This window comes from Solea solea, chromosome 19 (assembly GCF_958295425.1).
Source record: "Solea solea chromosome 19, fSolSol10.1, whole genome shotgun sequence".
In the NCBI taxonomy this organism is placed as follows: domain Eukaryota; kingdom Metazoa; phylum Chordata; class Actinopteri; order Pleuronectiformes; family Soleidae; genus Solea; species Solea solea.
The window spans coordinates 19735221-19751632 of NC_081152.1; the positions used below are offsets into that span (position 1 = coordinate 19735221).

Sequence of the window (16412 nt, forward strand, 5' to 3'; positions counted from 1 at the left end):
AATTATCAAAGTTTACAACCAAACTACCCAGTGTGGGAAATAAGACTTCATAAAGACACTGGAGATGTTCCCGCTGTACTTGCTCTGGTTTCCCTTTCCTGAGGGGTTTATTGAGCCGAAAAAAAATCTGTGTAAAAATCTGGACACTGAGGATACAGATGAGGATACAGATGAGGATACAGATGAGGATTCAGATGAGGATTCAGATGAGGATATAGATGAAGATACAGATGAGGATTCAGATGAGGATTCAGATGAGGATATAGATGAAGACCATGAACCGCATCCCCCTCTCTTCTCATCTGATCCTTCATATCCCCAGAGAAACCTCCAGGATCACACGCCTCCTCCTCCTCACTCCTCCCGCGGATACTGCACGTCCGCGCGTCACATTCCTGCGTCATTTCTTGCGCGTCCGCGTCCCAAACCCTCCCTCTCCTCCTCCCCCGCACGCGCTGAGGTTGTAAAATCTCGCTACTGCACCTCACGTGACCTCCACCGCCTCCATGACCTCTGTGATTAATAAACCCGCGACCGCCGCGTCCTTTACGGCCTGTTTATGTTTATGCGACTCTGCCGCTGCCGCGCTGCCGCCGCCTCCGCGCAGCTGATGAATCTGGACGCTACGTCCGCGCGCAGCACTGCGACTGCGCTTCCCCCCCGCTATGCGTAAAACGCGCGCGTCGTTTCCGCCTTCGCTCTGCCGCTGATGCGGCCCTTCGCCATCTCCTCGTCCGTCTCCTCCTCCTCCTCGGTACCGGCTGCTCACCGACCGCTCAGCCGTCGCTGCCGCTCACGCACAGGGGCAGCAGGATGGTGCGCATCGCCAGCGCGCTGGGGCTCGTCATGTTCAGCGTGGCGCTGCTCATCCTGTCGCTCATCAGCTACGTGTCCATCAAGAAGGACTTCCTGCTCAGCTCCCCCAGATACGGACCTAATGGAGGACCCAGGATGTACATGTTCCACGCGGGGTTCCGGTGAGTCCAGGCCCGGATCAGCTTAGTGTTTTTACTTCCATTACATCCTCTCATTCATGATGCATAGGCTCTGTATGTTCCTGAGGCGTCAGTGTCTGCTGCTGTGGTGCATTTAAAGGTCTAGTATGTAACATTTGTGCTGTTTTTTTTTGGACTGAATTTAATAATCCATCCATTTATATATTTATATATCTGTGTTAATGCTTAACATAAAAATCGCGTGGTTCCCGTGGTCGTGTGCCGTGGTCGCAACAAATGGGAATTTTTTCGAATTGCGCCATTTGTGCTTTTTCTGTGTGCACCAAGCTTTTTCTTTTTTAACCCTTCTGTTTCCATTACGTACGTCTCATTACCGTAACTCCTGGACCGTTTGTGATATCTAGGAAATTCAAAAACTGTGGACCGGCGATCTGTCCAGGATGCGACCCCGCCTTTTGCCCTATGTCAGCTGAGATTGGCACAGCACCCCTTGTGGCCCTCTTATGGAGAATAAAGACAGGATATCGGAAAGCAGAGACGTATAGCTCTGCACCCATATTCTTGTCATTACGGTAGAACATCAGGACTTACACAGAACAACCGTCCAATCACAGACGAGATTCACCAGAGTGTCACACGTTTGTGACGACGCCAGATATTGAAAGTAAAAGTTTGTGAGTGATGTAAAAAAAGGCGAATATTATAACATTATGACAATGCATGTGGTGTGACGGCAGCAACGGATCAACGGTGCATTCATTCACACCAGAAGTTGAAACTGGGAATGACGCGCCTCAGGCTAATTGTTGTTAGCAACAGAAGTCAATAACAGTGCTCTTTGCAGTATTTTGGGAACACAAACAGCGTAGCGCCATGTGTACTATGGAAAAAAGACAGAAGTGAAACTAACACTAAAAGTAGCAGAGTGGCAGCCATCTTGGAATCATAAGTCGGGTTTTGTCAGGTTGCTACAACTTTTTCCGAGATGGAAATCCGATCTGAAGGGACATACATTCCTGTTGAAACTTCCGACAAGAAACTTGTACGTTCCAGCTGACGCACCATTTTATTTTATTTGTACTTAAGGCAAGGGCCTTGCTTTATGGAGGCGGCCATCTTGAGCTGCCATGTTTCTACGGAAGCCCAAACAGACAAATCAGTTCAAGTGTTTTAAACATGGAAGCCTCTGCTCACATAAACCCAACACGTTAACCAATGAAGACGAAGGAGGAAGTAGCAGAGAGAGTTTTAAACAAGTGTTTACATCATTTTTGGTATGTGAAGGCCACCGTAGTTCACCGATGTGTTTTGGAAATTAAGCGGTGAGTGGTGGAATCTTTTACAATCTGAGGTCTGAACATTAGATGCCACTTCGTCTTGTACCTATATGATTTGGTTTCCAAATTTGTGACTAGTTGTTATCATGTCAAACGCCAGTTTGAGTCTTCCTCTTCCCGATAGCGCAGCACATTGAGCTTAAAAACACATTTAATGACCTGAGTGTTGCCATGTTTTTCTCGCCATTGTCTTCTTTTATACTTTAGCAGCTTCTGGGTTAGCGTAGGTTGAGTTAGCCAGCTTGAGTCCAACTCTGGTCGCATACGTATCTGGGGTTTATTAGTCCAACTTAGCTACCACTAAGACATTTTAAAGGCTGTTTGACATGTTCTTAAAATATCGTAGACTTAAACTGACACAGATGTCCTGATGTGAGCTTTAAAGAAATCAGTTCTTCTGCTGATGATCTAATTACCTGACGTGAATAAACATCAGGTCACATTATCAGCAGCAGCAGCAGCAGCAGAAGCAGCAGCTCTCCTCCTCCTCCTCCTCCAGACGAGGCACTAATACGTTTCTTTGGCTGATTGTTGTCCTGATTAAACTGGTTTAAATATTCTAGCCTACATGAGAGTGTGTGTATCAGGCTGAAGGAAAACAGGGCATCTGTCACTTAATCCCTCAGCTGTGAACTAGATCAGCTCATTCACTCACAGCTACTCTCTCTCTCTCTCGCTCTCTCCACTTCCTCTCTTCATAGCCAAGTATTTCATTCTAAATATAAGGTATTTTAATGACCTAAAATAACCTTCTCTGTTTTTGTTTTGTTTTTGTTTTTACAAATCTGCACAAAAGTTAGTCAAATTAAAGTTGGGAAGTTGATATCGGAATGAATGAAGCAATTGTAGAAGTGTCCTAGACTTATATTTTCTTGATTGTCCATCAGGGGGCGACTCCACATGTTTATGTTTACAGAAAGTTTACAGAAAGTCTAAGTTAATCATTATTTTCAGGTCCTCTTCAAAACTGAATGATGTCCCTTTAGTAAAGTAAGGTTGGATTTAGAGTCAAGTACACCATACATTGATTGACCGTCAACTAGGGTGTCTAGCAGTTGGTTTTGCTGTCGACGAGCTCTCAATCAGGCTCCACCTCCTGCTCTTTAAACACGGTTACTTCATTGGACCAAAATTGGTCAAAAGTGGAGGTTTTACAACAGGACTTTACAAACCTGTGAGTGACTTTACCATTTGTTGTTCCCTGTAGAGCAGGGACGTCAAACACAGCTACAGCTCTGTCCAAAATTAAAGTCGAGGGCCATACATGGGTCAAATAATATACATTTTAGAACGAACCATGCGTCATGTTAAGATATATTAGTAAAAGCAAAGGATACTTTTTTCATCTTATTCTGTGGAATAACCTCAGGCGGGGCTAAATATCAACAATGGATGACTGTTTCAAATTTATATACACGTCAGTTAGTGTACTCACAAAAGAAAGGTAAATATTGTTAAACTTGTGAATGATTTTTCCATTTAAATCAGCAGTATACCAGTGACTTTGTTTAAGAACAAAGTTTGAAATCACTGCTCTAGATGATCACAGGTTTAAGGGATCATTAAAACTTCGGAAAACACAAACTATCCCTTTAATATGTCTCGCTGTGTACCAGGAACACTTGGAGGTCAGAAATCAGAAATTTCCACTTCTGACATTGAACAGAAACGCAGCATAAATCTCAGTTGTCCAGCGCGTGTGTGCAGGTCTGGAGGTCGACGCTAAAACAGCGACGGTCTGATGAAGGTCCTCGAGGCCACTGAGATGCCTTTGGCTCTGATTTACAGCACCAGAGCCACGTTCATTTTCCTGCCACCAGTTATCATCAACCCCCCCCCCCCTCTCGCCTCACTTCGCTGTCACCACAGGCCAAGGTTAGGCTCACAGTGAGTTAGATGTAGAGGAGAGCAGCATCTCCCAGAGAAAACAAAACAAGTTGCCCAAGTTTGATGCAGAGTTGTTGGAGAGTCTCATCTTCAGGACCGTGGGTCTGCAGCTCCGTCAGTGGACACATGGTCTGTCTGCACTTCAACATGTCACCACAGAGCAAATATTTCAAATGGACACGCCATTTTGTGTCCTCAGGGATCACACTTTCAGAGACACGATCATGTTTTGTGTCAAATTGAGACGGTCTACACTCGGCCACTTCCTGTTTCGTGGCAAAACGGTGGCTACATTCAAAATGTTGAATGTTGGGTCAAGTTCATGTTTGTTGACGTGTTCAGGGTCAGTCTCTTGTGTCACGTATGATGTTATTAGCAGATCAGTCAATGTATTTTGGTAACTTTTTTATCTTTGATGTGTCTAGTACAAAATTACAAACTTCCTGTTGAGTTGATGCCGTGGTCCCAATAGACTTTTTTGTTTGTCTTGGGCTGTGACATGTTTGCACCAGGTGTTGTGAAATTTGGCGCAACTTAGTTTCAGCATTGTCCTCCCTGTTTTCACCTTTTGGGGTGCAACTGAGCAATTTTACAATTCTTTTACAACTCAGCAATGTTTAATACCTGCGGTCCTTTGGGGAATTCTACTTTTGCTGTCTCTTGAATGTCATTTTTAAGGTAAGTGATAAAGTTGATAAAGAGAGTGAGTGTATTTTTTTGTTTCTTGCTCCTCGTCGACGCTGCAGCGAGAGGCCGCCTCGCAAACCAGACCTGAGGTGAATACAGCGTGCTAACGTTTTACAGCCGCACTGCATTTTTTCTGTCTGTCTGTCTGTCTGTCTATCTATCTATCTATCTATCTATCTATCTATCTATCTATGTATCTATCTATCTATCTATCTATCTATCTATCTATCTATCTATCTATCTATCTATCTATCTATCTATCTATCTATCTATCTTGCCAGCGATCTAGCTTGCTAGCCATCTTGCTAGTAGCAAGGATAGCTTGATACTCAGCCAGCTAGCTGAAAAATTACCTTCCCACACAACTTCTACTGTTTATCAGTTACTCGTTACCAAAAGTCACGTTACTTATTTGTTTATGTCCAAAGTGTTTCAACCATTTGTGGTGTTTTTTGGGGTCAATGAGGTTGATGTTAACCATTTCCTGTTTATGACAGTGGTGTTAGACGTAAAAATGATGGCGCCAAATCAAGGATAATTAAAACAATTGTTAAAAGGCAAATTTAAAAATGAAAGGTCTGAAACTATACACACTATAAAACTATTTTTAAAAAGTTCATGTTTTTTTGTGTAATTTGTGTCAGGTGTGATGTAAAACTGTGCTAATGATTTAACTTTGTCGTTAGCTTTACTTCTCTCATGCCCAACTGTAAAAAATTAAAAAATAAAATACAAACTTGAAGTCAAAAATATGATCTGAAAATAGACACCAAAAGTCAACTTTTGCTGCTTGACCTTAAACTGAAAACTTACAAATGAAAATAAAATATGAACACTATTCAAAAATAATTTAAAGTATAAGATCAAGTCAAGAGTAATTTTACTTATTTTGATACGTTTCTCGACCCCAGTAACGTAACAATTACACCACAATAAAACCTCTAAGATTTATTCTCGACTTGCGGTCTGCTGCTCGGTGGACATTTTGTCCACGTTATGCGAAAGCGTACTGAAACACTTGAAAACAGAGATGACTGTTGAGTTGTGTGGGAAGAGAAATTTTGGGAGACGGCGTTGCTTCTGCAGAAAACAGATGAAGCTTCTTCACTGTTTGATTCTGGTTATTTTAATCATGTTGTCCGATCAGACAGGTTCCAAAAATGTCAAATTCAAATCAAAACAGTCAAATAATCACACAAATCTCTTTTACACAGTGTATCAATTTTAGCGATGACTTCAAGTGTTGCGGTGTGTTCACGTGCGATTACTGCACGTAATTCAACATTTTTAACGTATAAATCAGTTCAGTCCTTGGTGAGCAACAACTTTTACGCCCAAATTCAGTGATTTGTGTTCAACCTGTCTGATCATGTGACATTCAAAGGTTTTTTGTTGTTGTTTTTTTGGAGAGAAACAAAATAAAATGCTTGTTCTAAAGGGAAAAGTTCTGCCTGTTTGGAACACGACTTACACATTGTTTTGATCTTTTCCCGGGGCTACAACGCCGAGAAGCTGTTCACAAGAAAAACAATGTGCTAATAAAAATCCTGCTTCTACTGCACGCTCTACGCAGACTATGCATAAGAACCTCTCATGGAAACTTCTTCAAAAAACCTTGAGCTCCTGTTTTTTTTTTTATGTTTTTCTCCTTTGTGTAGCTCCCAGCTGGCGATGAAATATCTGGATCCGGCCTTTTCATCTCTGACCAACTCTCTCAGTGAGGACCTCCTGAACTCGTCCAGATGGACGTACAACAGCACTGGGTTTACACAGCAGAAGTAGGTCTCACGCACACACACACACACACACACACACATCTACTACTACTACTGTAAATTTACGGTAAATCCCTCTTCTCACACTGCAACACCCTCACATCCATTGGTTACCACTTAGGGTGCCTGACAATGAGCTAAGGATATATTATATATTATATTTTTCACATTTTATATATGTATATAATATCTATTTTTTTATGTGATAACCCAGTAAATATTACCCTATTTTGTTACTTTATTTTAACATTTTAAGATAGTATGGCATGGTTTATTTTGAAATGATTGGCTCAAGTGTCATTTTATGAATTACCGACATTATCGATACTAAATCCTACTGTGTACGGACACTCGGAGTCACGCATAACATGATTGCCAGTCCAGACTTACAGTGCGTCTAAGATATCATAAGATTATATTTGCCGCTTTTTCTGGCAGTTAGACGGCCTTTTCCAACTGTAGGGTGAAGTACGTAACTTGCTCACTCTCCCACACCAAACTCCATAGAGAAAATCAGCAATTTTACCATCACAGCACGCAGGAGTTGTCGATCCACTTCTGCCTCCATCAGTAAGTTCACATGTGTTATTTTCAAGCTTCGGTGTTTGAAATACATCGTTTTGATTTACCTCAGTGACTAAACTCAATATACGAGGCAGCAGTAGAGCAGCAGCTAATGTGTCCCTGGGAGCTAAAATCACTGATTTTCTCAATGGAGTTTGGTCTGATCTAAGTCAAGTCAAAACTATCGACTAAAACTAGTTACTATTGAGTTCATCTCTGCCTTGAACTCCTTGAATTCCTTCCTTGAATCCAGGCTGCAAGTAAACAATGTATTTGTGGACGTTTATGCCAAGAATGCAATGACGAATATATAATCTTATAATAATATAATATTTTTTTCTGTTTTGCAGACAAGAGATCTCTCAATACATCGACATCCCCCACAACTTCACACTGACACGGGACGCGGTCAGGATCGGACAGCTGATGCATTACGATTACTCCAGCCACAAGTACGTCTTCTCCATCGGCGAGAACTTCCGCTCGCTGCTCCCCGACGCCTCGCCCATCCTCAACAAACACTACAACGTCTGCGCCGTGGTTGGCAACAGCGGCATCCTCACAGGCTCGCGCTGCGGACCGCAGATTGAGAAGTTCGACTTTGTCTTCCGCTGCAACTTCGCCCCGACTGAGCTCTTCAAGAAGGACGTCGGGCGGCGGACCAACATGACGACCTTCAACCCCAGCATCCTGGAGAAATACTACAACAATTTGCTGACTGTGCAGGACAGGAACAACTTCTTTCTGAGCCTGAAGAAACTGGACGGCGCCATCCTGTGGATCCCAGCGTTTTTCTTCCACACGTCGGCCACGGTGACAAGGACACTGGTCGACTTTTTTGTGGAGCATCGAGGTCAGCTGAAGGTCCAGTTGGCCTGGCCTGGAAACATCATGCAGTACATCAACAAGTAAGAAACACCAAGAAATACTCAGAAAATCAACATCATCTTAACTCTATAATATCTTCAGAATGTGTTTATTGATTAAACTCACCATTAAACAGCCTTTTCCAACAGGAAAGTTTGGGTTTGTGTCAACGTTCAACATTTTTAGCTCACAGGGAGCCACAAGCTGCCAATGTTCTGCTGCTTCATTTGGTGAATCTGAACGAACCATTTCAAACACTGAAGTCACAAAGTAACACATTTCACTAAAAAACAAGTCACTGAAGGAGGCAGAAGTGGATCGACAGTGTATGTGAGCTGTGGTGCAACATCGTTGATTTTCTCTTTGGAATTTAGCGTGGGAGACTCAGAGGTTCACAAAGTGACACAGACTTCAGTTTCCTCTTGGAAAAAAAAGTGGGTGGTGGTGTGAAAAAGTGGCAAAAGCCAATCTTAAGACAGTATATGCATAAGTTGAAGTATTCTGTATAAAAACATACCTTTAGTATCTCATAAAAACACACACAAACACTCAGGAGCAATTCCTGATTTTTTATGTGTTAATTTAATGTTAATTTGACTTTACCCACTGAAACTACTATTAATTAACCTCAGAACTTCGTCTTGATGAATTCAAAATAAAAGCCTGAAAATAAAGGTTTTCCTTCTCTAATACTGGAACACTTTTGTTTTATCAAGTAAAAACAACCAGACTTTATGTTTTTACCACATTAACCACCAGAGTAGATGTTACTTTAATAATGAGCACATGTGTATTTTGGTTTTTCACATTAAAACGATTATATTTTATGTTCACATCCAGTTTATTCCTATACATCGTTCATCAAAACCCCAACACTAAGCCGTTGCCGGATGAAATGACTTCAGTACGCTAAATAAATCTATGAAATAATGCAGTCCCTGGGGAGTCCTGCGCCGCAGCGTCACAGAGGGGGAACCTCTCCAAACCTCGCCTCTAACAAAAGTGTGTCCATGAATCGCGGAGGAGCTGAAATCTGTCTGAGCAGCTTAAACGCGGCTAATTCTTCCAGAGCAGGTAGATTTAATGGGATTGTTGGAGATTAAGCTACTGTACGAGGTGTGTCTACAACACTAAGCACCAAAACTTAAATCCCCCTCTACACACACACACGCACGCAGTCACAACCCTGCACCATGCCTTTCACTAAATGCCTCTTTCTTTTTAATCCGGCTTTGGGGTTTAAATCCTCTCTGTGACATATAGAGATCACGGTTCTGTACAATACGGGTGCATGACGTCAGCGTGGTTCCAGAAAACCCTGCAAACACAAGTGGACACAGAAATAATAATAGAATAATAGCTTTATCTCACTGTTGGACAGACTTTTCCCACTGGAAACTAAAATGTGTGTTGGCTTGTTTCGTCATTCACGCTCCCACACCAAAGTCCATAGAGAAAATCAGTGAATGTACATCACAGCTCTGTCACTTCAACGTTTAACATCAGATATCCTGTTTTCAGAAATTCTGCGTTTGGATTCCTTCATTTGGATTTAACTAAGTGCAGCAGACCAGCAGCTCCTGTGTCCCTGTGACCTAAAAACGCCGATTTTCTCTATGGAGTTTGGTGAGGGATTTAGAAAATGACACAAACGTCAGTTTATCCCTTAAAAATAAAAATAAGATCATAAACTAAGCAGTCTAGTCTCATCTATTTGCCTTTAGAATTAAATACATTTTTATTTGCACACACACCTGTTAGTAAATTTAACCAATATTACACACCAGTAGTGAACCAGGCAGCAGTTGGCAGCACTTATCTAGACCCTGACCTGTCCTTGTATTTGAACCAGCAACCCTCTGGTTACAGGCCCATTCCCCTTCCTCTTGACCATGTGCTGCCCTCTATTGTCATCGAAAAGTTAAGGATTCTTTCTCTGGTTCATTTCACTCCACAGTTACTGGAAAACCAAGCAGCTGTCGCCGAAGCGCCTCAGCACCGGGATCTTGATGTACACGCTGGCGTCGTCCATGTGCGACCAGATCCACCTGTACGGCTTCTGGCCGTTCGGCTGGGACCCCAACACGGGCAAGGAGTTGCCGTACCACTACTACGACAAGAAGGGCACCAAGTTCACCACCAAGTGGCAGGAGTCGCATCAGCTGCCCGCCGAGTTCAAACTCCTCTACAAGATGCACACGGAGGGACTGCTGAAGCTCAGCCTGTCCCACTGCGCTTAGGGCTAACGCGGCGGCGTCTGCGGCTTCAAGCTCCGCCCCCTCGCAACGCTTCCTCTCACCAGGGCTGTCAAAGGGACACGAAACTCAAAGGCTGGGTTTGTCAAACTCAAAATCGTAGACTCGTAGCCTCAAAGGAAACACACACTCTGACACTCGAGAAGAAACTGTTTGTACAAAACTGTGAAATCCTTCGGGAAACGATGGGCATTTTTGTTTTCTACTGCCTGAGAATCTGACGCTGTGAAGAACTTCTGCCTGCAGCTGAACGCACGTTCTCCAACGTTTCCATCACTGACCCATTTTTTTTCCATTGTTGATTCTGTGAAGATTTTCCACGTGGTAAATGTTGTCTCATATCGTGGATCATATTCTAGTTATTTTGCTAATCAACACTGAAGCAACGCGCTGTTCTTGATATGACGCGTTAGCGTTAGTTACCGTCCGATCAACCTTTGTGTAAGTGTCACTTTAACGCTTTGACGGTGGCCATGTCTTTTTCCCCATACTGGAGTGTCACAGAAAGGGTTGCTAATGTTGCTAAAGCTATGGCGCTGTCATGTTTGCCGGTGTTATGCTGTGTTCACACCGGCAAACGTGACGTGGATTTGTGGCGCGCCAAGTTTACATACAAAGTCAATTCTCAGAATCTCGTCCATCGCGTCTGACGCTCGAGTTGAATGATTTTGCGTTCTTGCCCGCAGCCACAATCCGCTCAGGGAAAATAAAATTCCCCGCCAATCCTGGTTGGTGTGAACACAGCATGAGGGGAGGAAACGGCCGTGTCCGACCTATCTCAGATTAGACTCCGTACTGTTAAAAATCAAACGTGTGCACAATTAAGCGTGATATGATAAGCTAAGCTAACCTATAGCACCTGTGCTCAAATATTAGCATACCGTGACGATGGAAAAAAATATGTTGTCTCTGCCACAAGCAGTGTAAGAACAGTGAAGCAACAGCGCCACCACGCTCAAAGTGGTCGACCAGTGTACGTGTCTGCGATCTCTGAGCCCTACGGATAACGTCCAGCAAAGAATTAGCCTCCTGCGGGGAAACAGCCAATCTTTAAGAACAACCGGCAACGAATAAAGCCTGCTTTTAGTTTGTTTTACACACGTGTGAGATGTGAAAATCATTTTTGGAAATTACATCGATGACCACTTTTTCTTTTTACAGTGAGCTAGTTTTTGGCTAATCTCTATCAAAAGCTAGCTGCGTATAAATGAATATATAACAAAAGGCTGGTAGTTGAAGGATGATTGTTAAAAAATGGAAAAATTACAACCTTCATCTACAGATTCTGCAACACATGATGTTCCTCTTTCGCGGACGTAAGGGTGATGATAAAAATGTCGTTTGATTTAGTCAGAAACACTTGGATTTTTCCTCATAGCATCACAAGAATGTCCTCATAGTAGCACAGAAGTCTTCTGATGTTTGGTCTCCAACAGTTGGTCTACTGCGGCTTGGAGAACAGCTCGCTTTTTTTCCCACACCCCCTGCTGGTGTTGCCTCAAATATTTACTTACTTACGCTATCAAAAAACACAAAGTAGGAGAAAGTACGTTCCTCACAAAACCTTTTTGAAAAACAGGGTCGCACAATAGTCATGGATTGCTTCTTGACTGACACTGTCCACTTCCTGTTTCTGCGGAAAATCTGCTTTTTAAACCACGCCAAACCAACGTTTAAGAGGGCACAACCCTATTGCAACCTTGGAAAAAATGATGATGTCATAGCCCCGCCCCCTCTCAGTCCTGCATTCACAGTCACCATCTTCGTTGCCGTCGTCTTCCTCTTCTTGTGTTTGGAGTTTGTGCGCGAATGCTCCTCACGTTCTTCTTCTCCAGTCTTTGCTGTATTCTCTGGCAGCAGTGTCACAGCGCCACCTACAGGCCTGGCGTAAATACTACAGTATTTAGAGTGGTTTTGGGAGGTTCCGTGTGTACGTGTAGACATTTCTCGAAACGATAGCGTGTTTTGGTGAAGACTTTTTAGGAGCGAAAGAAAGTTCTCCAACGTTAAGAGATTAAAAATCTTACTTTTTGTCTTTGTTTTTCTCGGAACGACAGATGACCTGCGTTGGTTGTCTTCCTCGCGACAGAGGCCTGTGCTCATGGGCTCGGGTCTGATCCTGCTAATTTGATCTCAGGACGGTGACAACGTGACCACGAGTGAAAACACACTTTTATACATGTACAGTACATTTTGAATTAAGGTAACTGGTGGATGCTGCTGTTAAATTAATATAGACTAACCATAGATGCAAATTTATTTTGTTTGACATGTTCAGTTCCTTTGATTTTATATATATATATATACACAGTATATTATTTATAGTATATATATATATATATATATTATATACAGTAAGTTAAAATAAGTAACGCTGACATATCACCTAATAAAAATCAACATTACTATCATTTGATTTGATAATAATAACTTTGCTTTCATGTATGCCTGCTACAGCTGTTGTTTGTTGTTCTTCAGGTTTTTTTCTCCTTTAAATTGACAGTTTAGGTTTTTCAGTGCTGACTGTGCTGTGAGCGCCCCCCTTTGGCTCACGTGATTTAATCTATGTCTACGACATTTTAAGAACATGGTCACCACTTAATCTCACTGTTGGACATCATGTTTTGACTGGAAATGGAAGTTTTGTTAAATGCTCATGTTCCTGTACCAAAGTCCATAGAGAAAATCAGCGTTTTTAGCTCGCAGTGACGCAGGAGCTGCAGGTCTACTGCTGCCGTGTTGGTAAGTTCGGGTCACTGAAAATTAGGATTTCAAAAAAATTACACCCTAAATTAATTTGAATTCACTGATGGAAACAGGAGTGGATCAACAACTGTGTGATGTGACGTAAAATCGCTGAGTTTCTCTATGGACTTTGGTGCAGGGAGAGGTGAGTGGTTTACAAAGTGACACAAACTCAAGTTTCTAAGCAGAAAAGGTTGTCTAATGGTGAAATTAATATATACTGTATATAAGCCAACATCAATTTTATTTATTATTATTTTACTATTGCCGGATTTCAGGAGATAGGGAGCGCTCTCAGTTCAGTCATGGCGTACTATGTTGCAGTATCTCCTACAACCACAGTACAAGAAACTCTTAAATATCCCTTTAAATTCAAATTACATTTTTTTTAATCAATAATGTATTGATTCTAATTTAAAATGATGAGTCATGTTTGGTTTCATGTCATTTTAACCTGGAAACAGACACACGTTTGCATCATATGTTGAAATATCCAGGTATTTTGTGTATTTTTGTTTAAGGATTTTTGTTCTTAAAGGGGCAGACGTAAAAATGTTTTGCTGTTTAAATAAATCTGTGACTTACAAACTAGATGTTTCTTAAAGGCACGTGTTTTTCAGGCATATGAAATGATGTGATTTATCATATTTATTTTAATTGTTCTCATGTGTTTCGATGTTTGCTGAAGAGAAAACTGGACTATTTTTCTAACGTGTGGGTGAAGATCAGCTGTTTTTCTTTCTGTGAAAATGTCATCTCTGTGACTTGAAACGTGACATTTTCAGGACCTGGACGAAAAAGATTGTTATTTTCTTGCCTTGAGCTCGTCACAAACACCTTTCTATTTTTTTTTAAATGAATGTATTATTTACTATTCGAATGGAGCGCAGTTTCTTACAACATCCATACCAGTATGTCTTGAAGAGTAACATATACTAACACTGCATTTAGAAATCACACACAGTATCCTGTAGATGAACAAACCATGTTTTAATTTAACGATCTGATACTTGAAATCAAATATATCTACTCTGAATTTATTTCATTATTAAGTCATTAAAATTAATGAAATGATCAATTTGACAAAGTGAGCACTGTCTCGTTGTTATATATATGTGTATATGTACTAAATGTACGAGGTTTCTTGAATGCAAACTAGATTCTGCAGAAATGATCAAATTTACCAGGGTCTATGAATGCATCTCCTGTTATCTGAACACACTATGAACTCTGCATTACCCTTACTAACGCTCATGGAATTTTGAATATTTAAATATTTGACAACTAATTACCGTCGAATATCAAGAGAGGCCAAACTACAAGTAAAGAGACGTATTGACTAGCCACCAGGGGGCAACTCTGCATCTGTATTTGTTGCCTCTTTAGGTCTTTTTTTTCTGTCATAAACCCTGGCCTTGTTAGGACCAGAAGACCTCATGGAGACCAAAACCTGGTCCTAGGCAGAACGTAATTTCTTAAGGAATTGGTTCAATTGAAATTTGGTTAAAGTTTGGGATACAGCTTTGTTTGTGGTCTGTCCAGACTTTAGTCTGTGTAGAAAAAATGTTGTACATTTTGGATTTGAAAAATTAACAAAAAATGTTTTATTGTTGTTTTTTTTGTTATATTTTGTCAATAGTTCCATAATTTCACGGTGACATTGCTCTTTGACTAATTTAAATCCTTGAACCCCCCCCCCCCCCACACACACAACTCTGTGCTGTTGGTTTTCGGATTTTAGGGAGGTGTGTGTGTGTGTGTGTGTGTGATGAATTGTCCAGCTCAGAGGTCAAAGGTTAAGGATCATCCTCGGAGCAGTGATGCTCAAATGAAGGTGAGTCACATAAAAACAGTCTATGGTTAAAGAAAAAAACAAACGCTGTTTGTCTGTTTGATGCTTTAATTTAATCTTAGTTCAATTATAATTAGCTATCAGATAATAATGTTATTCATTAAAAACAGATGTTTGACTTGTTCCACTTTGTGGTGCGACTTTGAAATAAAGTGAAAAACATTTTATTTGCACACACACATTTATCACTCTCCTCTCCTGATGAATGATGTCATTATTTCTGCACCAATAGATGTGAAATAATCCATAATAATTGTAAAGACACTGATCTTAATCCAAACCAAAATGAGCCCTTACACCAATAAATGAGGAACAACTGAATATTTACATTTAAAAAATAGAGAAAATGTAAAAACCTGACACTTTTATTTATTAAATACAAAATTTAACAGTTTATTTCTGTGTAACGTAGAACATTTGAATGAAAAAAAAAATAAATGAATGTAGGTCAGCGTGTATGTAAATCACAGAGGTCAGATGGCGAGTGCCAGGGGTGGACCTCTGACCCCTTGGGTCCTGCTGCCTCGTGTCAGCAGCTGCTAACAAAGAAAAACCTGCTCGAGCAACAGTGGGATTTAAACACGTCTTTTGTTAATTGACAGATTTCCTTTTTTTTATCTGAATAAAGCAGTTTTGTAAACGAAGGTTTGTGTAAGGGTCACTTATAATTTTAACACCAGAGGTAAAAGAAAATGATTACTTATTATTGTTAATTTCAAATATCAGTGAGATGGAATCATTTTGTTTTGTTGTGATCTACTGTCACAAAAAGCATGAAGATAAAATTGTACATTCGAATAACCTGAAATTTTAATGTCAAACAAAGTAAAGTGAGATATTTAAAAAAAAGTCACAGAATAAAAGAGTAAGAGAAAAAAATCTTATTTTTGTCAATTTTTTGGCAACTTAGTATACTATGACTTTTTTTGTCCAAATTTAGACAAAAAAGGCATACTTTAGTATGTCCTCCAAAATTTGACAAAAGTCGTACCAAAATTCTACCAAAAAAATGCAGCCACAAGTGTTGTCGTGGCCGAGTGGTTAAGGTGGATTTGGAATCTATTGGGGTCTCCCTGCGCCGGTTCAAATCCTGCCGACAACGATGTCATATTTGGCAACGCATGGCCGAATGGGAATTGTTTGGGTCAAAAAAAAAAAGTATTTTAAGATTTCCACAATCTGACAAAAATTTCATAGAGTTAGTACAAGTATCTTGTCCAAAATCTGACAAAGAAGTCATCGGTTAGTATGTCCTAACAGGTCCTAACAAAGTCTGAACACAGAAAATAATGTTCCTAACCAGAGGGGCAAAAGAGCCAATCAGATAGCTACAGTGTTGTCAACTGCATTTGAAACTTTTAAAACTCATTCATTCATTCTGAGGTGGAAAAGCACCTTGTAAAGAACGTAAATAGTTGCAAGTTCACAACATAAAGTTGCATTTTGCAGCTTTTTTTAAAAAAAAAAAGACAAGCAAGCAGTATTTA

At 40.9% G+C, this 16412-nt stretch overlaps 1 protein-coding gene across 2 annotated transcripts; it reads left to right on the forward strand.

The window, feature by feature from the left end:
* The first annotated feature begins 527 nt into the window (after positions 1–527).
* Positions 528–15049, forward strand: st8sia3 (ST8 alpha-N-acetyl-neuraminide alpha-2,8-sialyltransferase 3). Of its 2 annotated transcripts, XM_058617846.1 has the most exons (5): positions 528–977; positions 4927–4956; positions 6526–6645; positions 7557–8114; positions 10031–15049. In XM_058617846.1, exons 1-5 carry the CDS (start codon positions 814–816, stop codon positions 10311–10313), a joined length of 1155 nt encoding a protein of 384 aa, XP_058473829.1. In that variant the 5' UTR covers positions 528–813; the 3' UTR covers positions 10314–15049. The 2 variants fall into 2 exon arrangements, with proteins under 2 accessions (XP_058473829.1, XP_058473828.1); XM_058617845.1 differs by lacking the exon at positions 4927–4956 and having other exon boundaries at positions 678–977.
* Positions 15050–16412: the final 1363 nt, after the last annotated feature.